Source organism: Cnephaeus nilssonii (assembly GCF_951640355.1).
Source record: "Cnephaeus nilssonii genome assembly, chromosome: 16".
In the NCBI taxonomy this organism is placed as follows: Eukaryota; Metazoa; Chordata; class Mammalia; order Chiroptera; family Vespertilionidae; genus Cnephaeus; species Cnephaeus nilssonii.
In genome coordinates, this window is record NC_137087.1 from 45,803,643 (window position 1) to 45,818,311 (window position 14,669).

General features: G+C 43.9%; 1 protein-coding gene and 1 pseudogene across 2 annotated transcripts; both read left to right on the forward strand.

Moving 5' to 3' along the window:
* The first annotated feature begins 1,283 nt into the window (after nt 1–1,283).
* Nucleotides 1,284–8,173, forward strand: BORCS7 (BLOC-1 related complex subunit 7). Its single transcript, XM_079794290.1, has 5 exons — nt 1,284–1,751; nt 6,041–6,103; nt 6,201–6,244; nt 7,301–7,321; nt 7,856–8,173. The coding sequence occupies exons 1-5, from the start codon at nt 1,614–1,616 to the stop codon at nt 7,905–7,907; spliced, it is 318 nt and encodes a 105-aa protein (XP_079650416.1). The 5' UTR covers nt 1,284–1,613; the 3' UTR covers nt 7,908–8,173.
* Nucleotides 8,174–8,323: 150 nt separating this feature from the next.
* LOC307113032 (keratin, type I cytoskeletal 18-like) lies at nt 8,324–13,118 on the forward strand (annotated as a pseudogene). The gene has a single exon. The product of its transcript is annotated as a keratin, type I cytoskeletal 18-like (transcript).
* Nucleotides 13,119–14,669: the final 1,551 nt, after the last annotated feature.

Consider the following 14,669-nt stretch of genomic DNA (forward strand, 5'->3'; position numbering starts at 1 on the left):
TATTTCAGCCGAAGCCGGTTTGGCTCAGTAGATAGAGCGTCGGCCTGCGAACTCAAGGGTCCCAGGTTCGATTCCGGTCAAGGGCATGTACCTTGGTTGCGGGCACATCCCCAGTAGGGGATGTGCAAGAGGCAGCTGATTGATGTTTCTCTCTCATCGATGTTTCTAACTCTCTATCCCTCTCTCTTCTTCTCTGCAAAAAATCAATAAAATAAAAAAAAAAAATCTATTTCAGAGAGGGGAGAGGGAGAGAGAAACAATGAGAGAGGATCATTACATAATTGGCTGCTCCTGCATGCCCCCTACTGGCGATTGAGCAGCAACCCCAGCACATAAATCCAATGGTGTCCTCCTGCTTCATAGGTTGATGCTCAACCACTGAGTCACACCAGTGGGGCTGAATAAAGATGATTTTAAACAAAATTTGTAATATGCCATTCTCATTCTCTTGTGCATTAGCTAAAAAGGAAACAGAAATACATGAAACATTTCAGGTACTATTTTCCAAGGTGATAATCAGTTTGCTTTTAATAGAACAAAGAGGTCATTTATCATTAAAAAATGACTAGTGGAGCCAGTATGGCTCAGTGGTTGAGCATCAACCTATGAACCAGGAGGTCACAGTTTGATTCCCCATCAGGGCACATGTCTGGGTTGTGGTCTCCATCCCCAGTGGGGGGGTGTGCAGAGGAGGCCAATCAGTGATTCTCTCATCATTGATGTTTCTCTTTCCCTCTCCCTTCCTCTCTGAAATCAATAAAAAAATATATATTTTTAAAAAATGACTAGTGGAGTCCTAGTCGGTTTTGCCCAGTAGTTAGAACTTGGGTCCAAGGACTGAAGGGTCAAGGGTTCATTCCAGATGGGTTGCAGGCTCCATCCTCAGCCCCACCTGGGGCACCTGTGGGAGACAAGCAAAGGACATCGATGTTTCTCTCTGTCTCTCCCTCTCCCTTCCACTCTCCTGAAAATATCCTCGGGTGAGGATTAAAAAAAAAAAAAAAAAAGACTAGTGCTGATAACTTTTTACATTTATTGGCCATTTACTTTTTTAAAAATGGCCTGTTTGTGAACTTTGCCAATTTTTCTATTGAGTTGTTCCTGCTTACAGGCCTCATTAGCCTGGGAGCTCCTTGGAGACAAGGACTGTATGGATCTCAGTTCTTTCTCTATCCTCAGCCCAGCACAGTGTTTGTATTTCGTTCACAAATACAAACACTGTGCTGTTAAAGTGGAACTGAATGATCTTAATTTATTCTCGTAACCCTTTGGAGATTTTAACATTTTTATTTTACTGATGAGGAACACACGACGCAGAGGTTGAGTAATGTGCAGTCACACAAATGGCACAATTGGGATTGTAATCAGGTCTTCTGATTTTAAACCACGAATTTACTGAAACTGTCCTCCATTTCCTCCAGAGATGTTTGCCCGGGACCTGTCGTCTTTCGGGTACCAACTGAGTACTTTAAATGAATGTAAAGTTAGCCAAGATTAACCTCTGCTAGGCACAACGCGTCCCTTCCTTGCCTCCTCTTTTCCTTCCGCTTTGCGGCTCTTTTGGCCCCGGCGACTCGCCGTCGCCCGCGCGGAGACGTGCACTAGCTGAGGTGATGGCGGCTGGGACGCCAGATTCGCAGGCGCGATTCGGTCAGTCCGTGAAGGGGCTGCTCACGGAGAAGGTGAACACCTGCGGAACAGACGTCATCGCCCTCACGAAGCAGGTGCTGAAGGGCTCCCGGAGCTCCGAGGTGAGCGGCGGAGCACTCACGGGGCCTCGCGCCCCCCGGACTCCGGGCTTTCTAAGCCGTGGAAAGGGGGTCGCGTTGCATCTTGGGAATAGTAGGCTGTGAGTTGTGCGGCGAGTAGAGCTCGTCCGCGGAGGGCAAGTGTTGCATTCTGGGATGTGTAGTGTTGCGGAGCGGGGGGGCGTGGAGACTAGCGGTATAGGAGGGGGAAGGAACGAGATGATGGATGGGGATCTGTGTTTTAAAGAGCGGCGATTGTCGCCGGACGACGGGGCGGGGAGCGGGATAGTAGTCCTAACCAATTCCTCATTTATTTCTCCGGGTGGTCTCTGTCTCTTCCGGCCCCCAAGTCCGCATGGTTTTGCCTTCAACATCCCAGATGTCTTCCATCTTTTGTGCATCCCCTGTTTATGGATTCATTCTTTTCTGATTTGTCTTACTGGGCACATTCTTGGGTCTCTGTGTCTCTTATTTATTTATTTATTTACTTTCCCCTTTTAAAAAGTTTTTTGTCATGTAAATATTTTCTTTATTTTTTATGGTTAAAAATTTTAAATTGTTATAATTTTCTTTATTTTTATATTTCTTTAATAGTAGCATACTTTATTAAAAGAAACACTGGAAATATGGATTGTTTTATTTTTATTATTTTGAGAGTACATTTATTAAGGCTGGGGACAGTGAAACAAGGAAGGGCTTAGGATAGAAGAAGCAACAGGAGAGCCTGGGTGGGGCTGCTTTGGCTCACTGAGAAATCTGAGAAAAGGGGCCGTGGAGCCGAAACCGGTTTGGCTCAGTGGATAGAGCGTCGGTCTGCGGACTGAAAGGTCCCAGGTTCGATTCCGCTCAAGGGCATGTACATTGGTTGCGGGCACATCCCCAGTAGGGGGTGTGCAGGAGGCAGCTGGTCGATGTTTCTCTCTCATCGATGTTTCTTGCTCTCTGTCCCTCTCCTTTCCTCTCTATAAAAAAAAATTCAAAAAAAAAAAAAAGGGGGGGTGCCGTGGAGACAGGGTCAGGGGTTAGCCTGGTACGAGCGCTGCCCACTGCTCCCAAGTTACAAGCCCGTGGGGTTCCTTAGAGTTAGGAGATGCACACCTGAGAGGAAAGAAGAGCGGGAAGGGGAAGGTGCCCCCGTGCTCCCTGGAGCGGGAACGCACACTGAACTTCATCTTTTTACTGATCTCGTACATGATACTTACGACATACTGTATTTCCTTCTTCTATAGTTGCTTACATATTTTGCCATTTTCTCTAGTAGACTGTGAGGTTATTGGGGTGTCTTACTGATGTCACTCCTTCTCAACCCATAGAGCATTGCTTCTCTCTTCAGCAGATTCCACATAGATATTTTGTTTGAACGGACAGTTTCCATATGTAAAACATGCCTTCCACAGCATTCATTTAATAAATACCTATTGAGTATTTGCTGTGTGTGAGGAGACAAAACAAAGTCCCTGTTACTTAGGAAACGAACATTTTGGTGAAGAGACAAACAAATGACACACATACAAGAATCAGGTGGTTATAAGTGACCAGGAAAGGGCTTTCGGAGAATGTGACATTTGAGCAGATACTAGAATGAAGTGAGGGAGCAAGCCACGTGGGCATACAGAGGCAGAGAGCTCCAAGGAAGTAGCAAGTGAGAAACCTTGAGACGGGAATGTGCACAATAAATGCATGGAGGCCACCATGCATTTTTTCCCCTAAACCTGTGTAAAGCACTTAGCTTGTTATTGAAATGACATTATTTAATGGAATAATATGGAAAACAATGAAATATGAGTGCAAAAAGAAAAAGAGGGTTGCTGTTGCTATGAAAACTAAGTTGAAAGTCGGAAATACTTGTTGAAGGTGAGTACTAAGACAAGCTACTGTTGAGTTAATTATGAGCAAGACAGGGGTAAAGGCCTGGGATGAAAACCCTAGAAATCTAAAAAGACTCAGTACTCAAAAGAAACCCAAACTGAAAACCTTAGATCATACGCTATGTGTGTGGTCGGTTTATGTAAGAAAATGATGTACAATGCCACCAAATACATCTACTAGTATCATCAAAGGAAAGACCTTGGCCCTGCATTACAACAGCATTCCAGGCAATCACACAGAGTCTATCTTCTAAAAGTCTCTCCACCCCTCTCCACCCTCCCATCCCCCCTTTTTTTTATTGTCAGTCCTCACCAGAGGATATTTTTTTCTATTGCTTTTTCAGAGAGAGTGGAAGGGAGTGGGGGGAGGAGAGAGGGAGAGAGAAAGAGAGAGAGAGATCGATTGGTTGCCGAACGCGCCCCCACCGGAGCCGGGGATCAAAATGTAACCCTTACAGGCTGACACACTAACCACTGAACAAACTGGCCAGGGCCCCTTTCTTATTTACTGCCCCGTCTGTGGTTCAGGCCACTCTGGTTGCTGGCTTAGAATACTGCAATGTTCTCCTTACCAATCTCTCTGCTTTCCGTCCCTCTCTAGTCCATTCTACTTACCACACCCATAAAATGGTGAATCTGATCAGGCCACTTTTCTGTAAAATTACACTTATGAGGAATTCTAAACCCCAACCTTGAAGACTCAGCCTAGAAGACATTTCTTTTAGGAACCTCTCCCTGAACACCTGCCCCTGTCATGGATTAGACATACCCCTCCTGCCCCCCCCCCCCCCGCCCTCAGGGCCATGTTTTCAAGGCATCCAGTGCTTTCCCTCAGCACTCACAGGTATCGTAATGACAGTGTCTTCTTTGTAACCCCAGACTGTGAGCCCCATTAGGACAGAGACTATGTCTCTTATTGGCATATCATAGGAACTTAATAAATAGTCATTGAATGAATGAAGATTCCATTAGAACCCCTTTTTCTGCCATCAGTTTGTCAGTCACCATCCCCCATCTATAGGAATTTGGAGTTTGCTACTTAAAAGTGGCCACAGGAAGGAACAGGCACTCATACACTGTGAAGTGGGAATTCAAAATGGCATAACTCTAACGGAAGGGGAATTTGGCAATATGTAGCAAAATTAAAACCCTCTGATCTAGCTGTTACAACCATGACTTTATGAGTCTATCCCAAAGATAGGCTGGCAAAAAGGAGCAAAGATATATCAGGTACTTTTTTTTAGCACTCAGAATAGCAAAACACTGGAAACAGTCCCAACGTCCACATACTCTTATGGGACTTTGAATACTCCTACGGGACATATACAGTGGAGTGCTTGTGCAGCCCTTAAAGCAAGAGATTCAATGAAAATGCTGTGGATTCAGCTAAGTGTTTATTGTCAAGTGAAAATAGCAGGGTATGGAAGAGGGCATATTGTAGGTTACCTTTTAAGTAAGGTGAGAGACTATAGAATAGAAGGTCTTACTGTTTTGACGTTAGAAGTATGTAAAGGTTTATTAATTTTAAAATGTAAAAACAAAAATAAATAAAAGTTACCAGGGAAGGAGTCTGGTGGCTGTAGCAGTGCTTGTGTTCCTGGTTAATTTGAAGTTGTGGGTCTCCTTTCTACTGTAATCACTCTGACCCAAAGGAACAGGGAAGGTTGGAGGACACACATAACAATAGCTCCCTTTACATGGCCGACAGTGTCTGCCGAGTTCAGGGTGCGACAGTAGGCCAGAAACCTCTGTTGATCTCTTCTTGCCTCTCATGTTGAGTCCCATCTCTTTGACCACAGACCACCCCAGGGCCCTGCGATCGGTGACCTCATTAAAACCTGCCTCCATATTTCTCCTTTCTTTTCTCTTCCCTATCCCCATCTTGCCATCCTTCACCTCATGGTTTCCCACTTTAAATCCTGAGCTTCTTCCCAGGCCCCCCCCCCCCCTCTCTGGGGCTTTTATTCCACTTCTAAGCAGCTGCATTCCTTCCAGCCTTCAGTCCTACCCTAACCCCTGCCCCTCACTCCTCTCAAACCACCCCAAATCTCAAATTTGCCTTTAAAAAATCAGAAGTTGGCTTTTCAATGGGCTTGTGGAACCAAAGGCTGCTTTTTTATTTTGCGGACTTCTCCTCGCAGCACTAGACTAATAAGCTATGCAGAGAACTCGGCAGTTACGGAGCACCGCACTTCTCAGGAAGTGGCCTTTGGAACAGGTGTTGAGCCCATGCCAGAGCTGCCACAGAGACAAAGAAATGGATTTTTAACGTGAACAAATGGAACGTTATCCTCCATTACATTTAGAGTGTTGGTAGTTGTATAGGAGAGGGTGGGAGGAGAGAGGGCAGAGGTATAACAGCTGCAGAGAGATTACAGAAAGTTTGGACATTTTGAATATTACCATTTTATTTTTGTCTTCCAGCTGCTAGGTCAGGCAGCTCGGAACATGGTACTACAGGAAGATGCCATCTTGCACTCAGAAGATGTAAGAAACCATTTCTTTTATGACTTGGGTTTTATACATAGTTTGTGTGGCTACAAGGAAGTGTAATGTTCTATTTGTCTGTCTGTTTTTAATGCAGAGTTTAAGGAAAATGGCAATAATAACTACACATCTTCAGTACCAGTGAGTATGCCCTCTCTGCTGACTACTTGCTACAAATTTGACCGTTGTTTGCTGCGTTGGTGCTTCAGCTGTTTTTCCTGTGGAAGCCGGAGTTGGGAGTACTGGTGGGGCTGGTCAAGGATGAGTTCCTTCTGGAAAAGATGCCTGAGATTGCAGAGGTTGAGGTGAGGGCTGAGATCAGGAACAGGGACCACCTTTTGTGAACCTCTCTGTGTTAATTTGAGAGCTTCTGAGAGGGAGGGACTGTAAACCCCATAATGGCAGGGCCCATGCCAGGACCATGCTAGCACAATGCTTGGCACCCAGTAGGCACTTAATTAGTATTTGTTGATTGTCTGTGCTCGAGCTTTCTCCTGGGGAGTCTGCTCCTTCAGTGGGGAGTCAAGTGTAACTGACCTATATCCTACATTCCCCACAGGTATCCTAGCCCTAGCTATGTGAAAACCATCCAGGAAATTTTGAAATGTAAAGACATCTTCTCCATTATAACTCTGGATAATGTTATAATTTAATTAGCTTTTTATCTTACTTAATTTTGTTGTATATTTTATGTAGTTGATATTACACTTAGGTACCTTCTGGAAATATATGGTTGGGAATTTAACTCTTGATATTTAACCTTTTGCACTCGGATGTCGAGTGTGACTCGACACGGTTAGCATTAGAATAAAGGAATCGAGAAAAAAGCAAGTGAGTGCAAAGGGTTAAATAACTAGATGTTCATTCTTTGGGTGTGTACATATCAGCTATGTGACCATTTGACTCTACATACTCTGCAAACCAAATTTGAGTCATGCATGTAGTTTGTGAGACCACATCCCACACTCTGTGATAGGATATTGTTACCTCTTTAGGTTTAGATGCCATCTTTTCGGCAGCTCTGCACTCTGATAGTGAACGGATTCATGAGCACAAACTTAGGATGGAATGGACAGAAATATAGAATGTATCATAAGCTGGAAATGTGTTCTGCCTGTATATATCTGGCTATAAATAACTTCTACTAGTCCACTGAGTTTTCTTATGTTTATTTTCCTCCTTCCTTTTCTGATTTAGGCAAGAAGCTATTCAGAAGAAGTAAGTAACCCCACAGATAGGGGAGTGGGTGGCCAACTGAAGTAGGCTATAGGGAATTATACTGAGGGCCTAGGATCAGTGCAAAACTCTGATTGACAGACGCCCTTCAATTGATATACACTCTGGCATAGCTCATTTGGGATATAAAGAATACAGTATATTTCAAAGGCATGCAGTAAGTCAAAGGCATGCACTACTAGTAAAGGCTTTCTAAGAAAGAGTTACAGGGTGTAGAGACCAACCTTAAGAAAACTTTTTACATTGGTGATAATCATTGAGTAGAGTAAATGTGCTAACATCATTAAGCAGCCTTTTAAAAAAAATTTTAGTGGATTAAATCTGTCCCTTGCAATATTGTTTACACTACTAATTGGCTCTACAAACTTTTTCTTCATTGTTTAAAAACTTCTGGGACCCTAGAAGACCAATGTACATGTTGATTTAGCTTCAGCAGTACTTATATGTTAAAGTACAAATAATTTGCAGAGATATCTTTATTGTTCATTCCAGATAAACTTTTTCTCTAATTTCTAGTGTTGAGCAGTCATCGGATCTACAGGACCAGCTGAATCATCTGTTGAAATAGAACAGTTTATAAGAATGCTTTGCCTGATGCCGAGGAGGAAATATCTACCACAACCGTTGTGCTGTGGGTTTGATTTTCCATTTTCTTCTCCAAAAGTTAAGATAGAAAATATTTGTGATGATGTACAGTTTCTCCTGAAAAGAAGCTAGGTGGTTGAATTTTGGAAGCACTTCTTGAATCAGACTAACCCACACTCTTCTTGAATTTTTAAGTGCTCTATTAGTTTGATATGAAAGCAAAATTAAAAGCTGTCTTAGTTTTTCCCATAGAACTTTAATGTCATATTGTCTAAATGTGATTCTTAAATACTGAGTAGTGTTTTAAATTCAGAAATAGAGCTTCTGTTGTGCACATAGAAGAATGGTTCTTCTTAAAGAATTTTTTCTTTGATTTATAAATTCAGGAAATACTTTAATTTCCTGGCCACAGAATGGTGATAGGTAATACCTGTTTTCTAGTAACTCAGGAGATACTTTATTCATTACAGCAAATACCTAAATGATAATCAGGCAAGTTGCATCATATCTGGCCAGCTGCAAACTCCTGCCTTGACCTGCATTCCTAGAGTTTCTTTGTTGTTGTGACTCTTGATTATGTGGCCCTGGGTTCATTTTGTAATATTGCTAGTAATCAGCAAATTCATTTGTATGATATTGCCAAATGCAAAGGCAGTTGAATTACTGTGAGTGATTGCAGTATAGGCCTGTGCCATGGGGAAAACATTATGTTTGTAGACAGTTACATATACATTGAATTAATCTTGTTAAATGGCATTACCATTGTCTATAGTTAAGTCTGAATGTATTTAATTTGTTTGAATTTAAAATGGGACCTCTCTCCTATTCCAGTTCAGTTCTTAATTTATTAACGGATTGGGAGAAAGCTGACATAGAAAATGAAGTTTTGCCCTGGCCAGTGTGGCTCAGATGGTTGAGTATTATCCCATGCACCAAAAGGTCCAGTTCAATTCCTGGTCAGGGCACATGCCCGAGTTGCAGGCTCAACCACCAGTAAGGGGTGTGCAGGAAGCAGCTGATCAATGTTTCATTGATGTTTCTCTTCCTCTTCCTTCCTCTCTCTCTTAAAAAAATATCAATTAAAACATATTTTAAAAACGAAGTTTTTACTGGAAGAAAAAAAGAGTCCAATTTAATTCATATTATCAATTATCAAATTGACTAATCATATAAGACTGCATTTATCCTTCATTGTACATGTACATCTTAGCTTATGCTTAAAAAAACAGTCCTAACTGGTTTGGCTCAATGGATAGAGCATCAACCTGTGTACCAAAGGGTCCCGGGTTTGATTCTGGTCAAGGGCACCTACCTTGGTTGCAGGCTCTTTCCTGGCTTGGGTCTTAATCTGGGCTTGTGCAGGAGGCAACCAGTTGATGTTTCTCTCATATAGATATTTCTCTCTGTCTTTCCCTCTCTCTCCCACTCTCCTTAAAAATCAATGGAAAAATATCCTCGGGTAATATTTTTCACCAAAAAACACAAACGAGGTGTGAAGAAATTCACTTATGCATTTATTCTATAAGCATTTATTACAATTACTAAATGTAAACAAACTCAATATAACTTAAAAAGAAGGGTTGCAAACTTATAGCAAATGTCATATTAAGAGTAAAGCACGTCCTGGCTGGTTTAGGTCAATGGTTAGAGCGTCAGACTATGGATGGAAGAGTCGTGGGTTCAATTCCCAATTAAGGACATGTACCTTGGTTGCAGGTTTTCTAATCCTGGTAGGGTTGAATGTGGGAGGCAACTAATCGATGTGACTCTCTCACATCCATGTTTCTCACTCTCTCTACCCGCCTCCTCTCTCCCCTACACTTTCACTAAAAAAAAAAAAAATCAATGGAAAAAGTATCCTCGGGTGACCAAAAAAAAAAAAAGAGTAAATCATTGGCTGCTTGAACCTGAGTCTTGCCTTCTCTCCTTCCTCCCTGAACAACATGAGCTTCAGCACCCGCTCTAGCTTCTCCACAAACCATGGGACCCTGGGCTCCATGCAATCCCCCAGCCACCAGCATGGCCAGCATTTATGTAGGGGCTCAGGCTCCTGGATCTCTGTGTCCCAGGCTACCAGTATGTGGGGTAGCTGAGGGTCCAGGGGCTTGGCTGCAGTGATAGCCAGAGGTCTGGCAGGTATAGGGGGGTATCTAGAGTGAGAAGGAGACTATGCCATGCCTAAGTAACCTGGCCTCCTACCTGGAGAGGGAGAGACATCTCGAGGCTGATAATCAGCCTTCAGTAGGTGTTCCTGGAAATCAAAATCCAGGAACACCTAGAGAAGAAGCCACCCCAGGTCAGGGACTGGGGACATTATTTCAAGATCATCGAGAACCTGAGGGCTCAGATCTTTACAAGTTCTATGGAAAATGCTCACACCGTTCTACAGATTGACTGTGCCTGTCTTGCTGCTGATGACTTCAGAGTCAAGTATGAGATGGAGCTGGCCATGTGCCAGTCTGTGGAGAGTGACATCAGTGGTCTCTGAAAGGTCACTGGAGACAGAGATGGGGGCTCTCAAGGAGGAGCTGCTCTTTAAGAAGAACCACAAGCAGGAAGTAAATGGTCTACAGAACCAGATTGCCAACTCTGGGTTGACCATGGAGTTGGATGGCCCCAAATCTCAGGACGTCAGAAGATCATGGTGGACACCCAGGCCCAGTATGAAGAGCTGGCTCGGAAGAACCAAGAGGAGCTAGACAAAGTACTGGTTCTAGCAGATTGAGGAGACCACCACAGTGGTCACCTTGCAGACTGCTGAGATAGGAGCTGCTGGGATGATGCAGAGCTGAGACGTACATCCAGTCCTTGGAGATCAACCTGGACTGGATGAGGAATCTGAAGGCCATCTTGGAAAACAGCCTGAGGGAGGTGGCGATGCACTATGTCATGAAGACAGAACAGCTCAACCAGATCCTGCTGCCCCTGGAGGCAGAGCTGGCCCAGATCTGGGCAGAGGAGCAGTGCCAGGCTCAGGAGTATGAGGCCCTGCTGAACATCAAGATAAAACTGGAGTCTGAGATCACCACCTGCCCCACCTGCTGGAAGAAGGGGAGGACTTCAATCTTGGTGATGCCCAGGACACAGCCCCTCCATACAATCTGTCCAAAAGACCATCACCCACAGGATTGTGGGTGGACAAGTGGTGTCTAAGGTCAATGACACCGAAGTTACGGGCAGCAGAAGTGGGGCACACCTTGTGGGCGGCAGGAGGCCAATAAAAAATTCAGAGATCAGTCCTGGCTGGTGTGGCTCGGTTGGGCATTGTCCTGTGCACTGAAGGGTTGCTAGTTTGATTCCTGGTCAGGGCACATGCCCAGGTTGCAGGCTCAATCCCCAGTGTGGGGCATGCAGGAGGCAGCCGATCAATGATTCTCTCTCATCATTGATGTTTCTATATCTCTCTCCTCCCTTTCTCTCTGAAATCAATATAAACAAATAAGAAAAAACAAAATATGGCTTAATATGAGAGCTCTAATTTGGTCTACGGAGCAGACTGACCTACATATTAAAAACATGTTAAACAACAACAACAACAAAAACACTGTGGCTGAGGCACTGACCAATCAGAATGAATGATGGTCACAAGCAATGTGGCCCCAAATCAGCCCTGCACATTAGGTACTTGAGGGAAAACTGGGAATAACTCAATTTGAGTTTATCTGTGTGTGGTTAAGTGGATTTAAGGTTTATCAAATGATTCTGGTGAATAACCACAAGTTGGAGATAATATAATAAAGTGAACAAGTGGAAATGATAGAGCCCTTTCCTTAACCTCCCACTAATCTGCCCATTCAAGATAATAAAGATACCATTTCAGCAAGGAGTGAGAAACTAATTTTATGGAGAGAGTATTTTGTAAACTAAATTTAAAAGAGTTTTCATCATAATGTGATTGCCAAAAAAAACCCTGTTACCTATAAAAACACTCATTTTTCCCCACATACTTCATAGTTGGAAATATTCTAACTTTAAACAGGATTTTTTTCCATGGGTTTAGTTTGTTAAAGAAGAAAAGAAAGAAAAAGAAAAGAAAGGCACAGCACCTTCCTATTAATACTTAATAACAACTAACTGACATCAGGGAAGATTACTAACAGATGAGATTAATGAGTATAATTTATTAGATTTTGCATTTATATATTCCTTCACTTGAAACCCTATATCTCCCTACTACCATAATGAACATATATGCTTGTTACAAACCGCAAAAGGAAATAAGATATACAACTCTCTGTAAAATGAAATAATATCCAATAGACACAAGTGAATTGATAAAAAATTACTAGAGGTTAAGAATGAACTGAGCAGAAGTTGCTTTCCTAAATAAAATTCAAAATTGACTGAGAACTGCTATATATGGTATTGATTTCATCTCTATGATATTCTGGAAAAGGAGGGAGAACAGATCAGTAGTTGTTTTTGGGGTGATGAGAGGGGGAGGCATGTGGTAGTGACTGAAAGAAACCACACAGGGTGGTTTGATCAAACATTCCTAACTGGGATGCCATAGGAGGTAGTCATGTCCCAAGCCTACAGCTTCCTTAGCAAAGATCAGTCTTTGCCTTAAGCGAGTCCTGTCCATTGTTCTTGTGTATCTAGGATAACATACCTTTAAATGTCAGAGTAATTTTCTTGAAGGCACAACTGCAGGCACCAGAGCAGGAGGCCACAGAACCCCTCATTGATATGTTTCCTGCATACCATCTCTATGTACTGTAAATGTTAATTATTAAGTATCCTGTACCCACCAATGTCAAAGCAGTATGTGTTTCTCCATTTTGCTTTTTATCTGTTCTTGTGATTTCTTCACTTTGCTTTCTCCTGCCTCCTTAATCCACCACCAATTGATTTCAGGTACTTCCTTATGTTCTCATCTTCGATTCTAAATTCATAGAAGGAACTCAAAACCGCTATTCTCCCCTGGTCAGTGTGGCTCAGTTGGTTGAGCTTGTCCCATCCCCCAAAAGGTCTCTGGTTCGATTCCCGATCAGGGTATATGCCCGGGTTGCAGGCTCGATCCCCAGTAGTGTGGGCATGCAGGAGGCAGCCAATTGATGTTTCACACAAATGTTTCTCTTTTCCTCTCCCTCTTTTTCTAAAATCAATAAAAACTTTTTTTTTTTAACTGTCATTCTCAAGAGCATTTCCCCCATCCATTGAGATCTTGCTTCTGGGCATGTCCTCAAAAACTTGGCTCAAATAAACTCATAAAACTTCTCTATAGAATTGGATATTCTTTCCTTGACAAGAGGGGCTTATAGTACAAAAGGGTACGAAGAAACATTTTTGGGCAAGAGAACTGTTCTAAGAATTCTCTTGTACACTAAAGAAAGGTGACTTTTACTGAATGTAAATTATATCAATAAACCTGACTTTAAAAAATAGATTGAGAAAAGGTGACTTCATCCCTCAAATGGGCAAAGATCATTATATATGTGGTTGCTCATGTAAGTCAGATATGAGGTTTATAAAATGAGAATCAAGGTGAGCAATGAAGGAATATAGAAATTAATAATAGCCTCTTTGTGGTTGGAAAGACTAAAGACAGCCAAGATGACATTGGCCAGCAGGGCCAGGGCGCAGAGCGAAACTGCGCTGGAGCGGCAGGCTGGAAGCTGTCCAGGGCTGGCGGCCAGCAGAGGCTGGATGCTGGCTTGGAAGCCCCCTGGGCTCAAGCCTGCCTCCCCTGGGATGGGGCCTTGGGTGACCTCAGTCTCTGGAGCTGGCTGTGGGGAACTCTAGTCATGGAGTCCGAGTCCAGAGACCAAGGAGACAGTGAGTGTGCCGCCCCTTGCCTCCTGGCCCAGGCCCCCAATCCCTTCCTCCCTGACCCTTCCTCCACCACCCCCACTAACTCTCGGGCCTGCCACCTGCCTTTTAACCCACCTTTTTATCAAAGTGCACCCCTTCTACACCCTCTTCTTTCAGCCACCTTTTCCCCATCCAGGCAATGCCCCATCCTCTCCCTCCCCCAACCCCCAACCTCCAACCACCACCACTCCAGCCAGGTTCTGGAAGGACTTACAGCTGAGACCAGTAGGGAATGGCCAGAGGTAGAGTCTGGGCTGAGTGGGAGCCCTAGGCCTAAGAAGGCCTTGCCCTAACCCTAACCCCAACCCCAGGACTGGGGCAGGGCAGAGTCTGGGCTTACTAGTAGAGCTTTGCTGAGAGCAAAGGCTGGCTAGGCCTGGATGGGTGGGGTGGGGTGGTGGTGTGCACACATCAGTTACAGTATTTCTTCTCTCCCCAACTCACCCCACCCTTGGGTCAGACCTACTCCAGGCAGGTGCTAAAGAAATCAGCAGACCTCCAGCCCAAGGCCTGTGTCACTGCAGCCAGGTGGGTCCCCAAGCACATCTGGGCAGCCTTGCAGAAGGTACGTGAGGAAGTAGCCCTGAGGTAGAGTGCCCTGTGCTGCCCCCATGAAGACCCCAGACAACAGCTTTCTCAAAAAACAATTATGCTGGTCTCTAGAGAACCCATCTCCTCCAATCCATCCTGCCTGTTGTGCCTATCATAGAACTGATCATTACAGCACTGATCATCTTACTGCTCTGAGAATTTCCAGTGACTCCCCCACTCCCTCATTTACTCACAGGATACATTCACACTCTTTGGAGCTGACATTCAAGACTGTCCAGTGGTTTGGCTCTCCCTTCTTAACCAAGCCAATGGTTCCCTCTGATACATTATACTGCTCTAGCCAGACCTTCCCCTTCCTCCTGCTATCAGAACCGCCAGG

What these genes read in the sequence shown, in the direction of transcription:
- BORCS7 (XM_079794290.1), top strand. Translation starts at nt 1,614, where the DNA reads ATGGCGGCTGGGACGCCAGATTCGCAGGCGCGATTCGGTCAGTCCGTG. An exon ending in AGGGCTCCCGGAGCTCCGAG is followed by an intron (nt 1,752 to 6,040) that starts GTGAGCGGCGGA and finishes TTTGTCTTCCAG; the next exon opens with CTGCTAGGTCAGGCAGCTCG. An exon ending in CCATCTTGCACTCAGAAGAT is followed by an intron (nt 6,104 to 6,200) that starts GTAAGAAACCAT and finishes TTTTTAATGCAG; the next exon opens with AGTTTAAGGAAAATGGCAAT.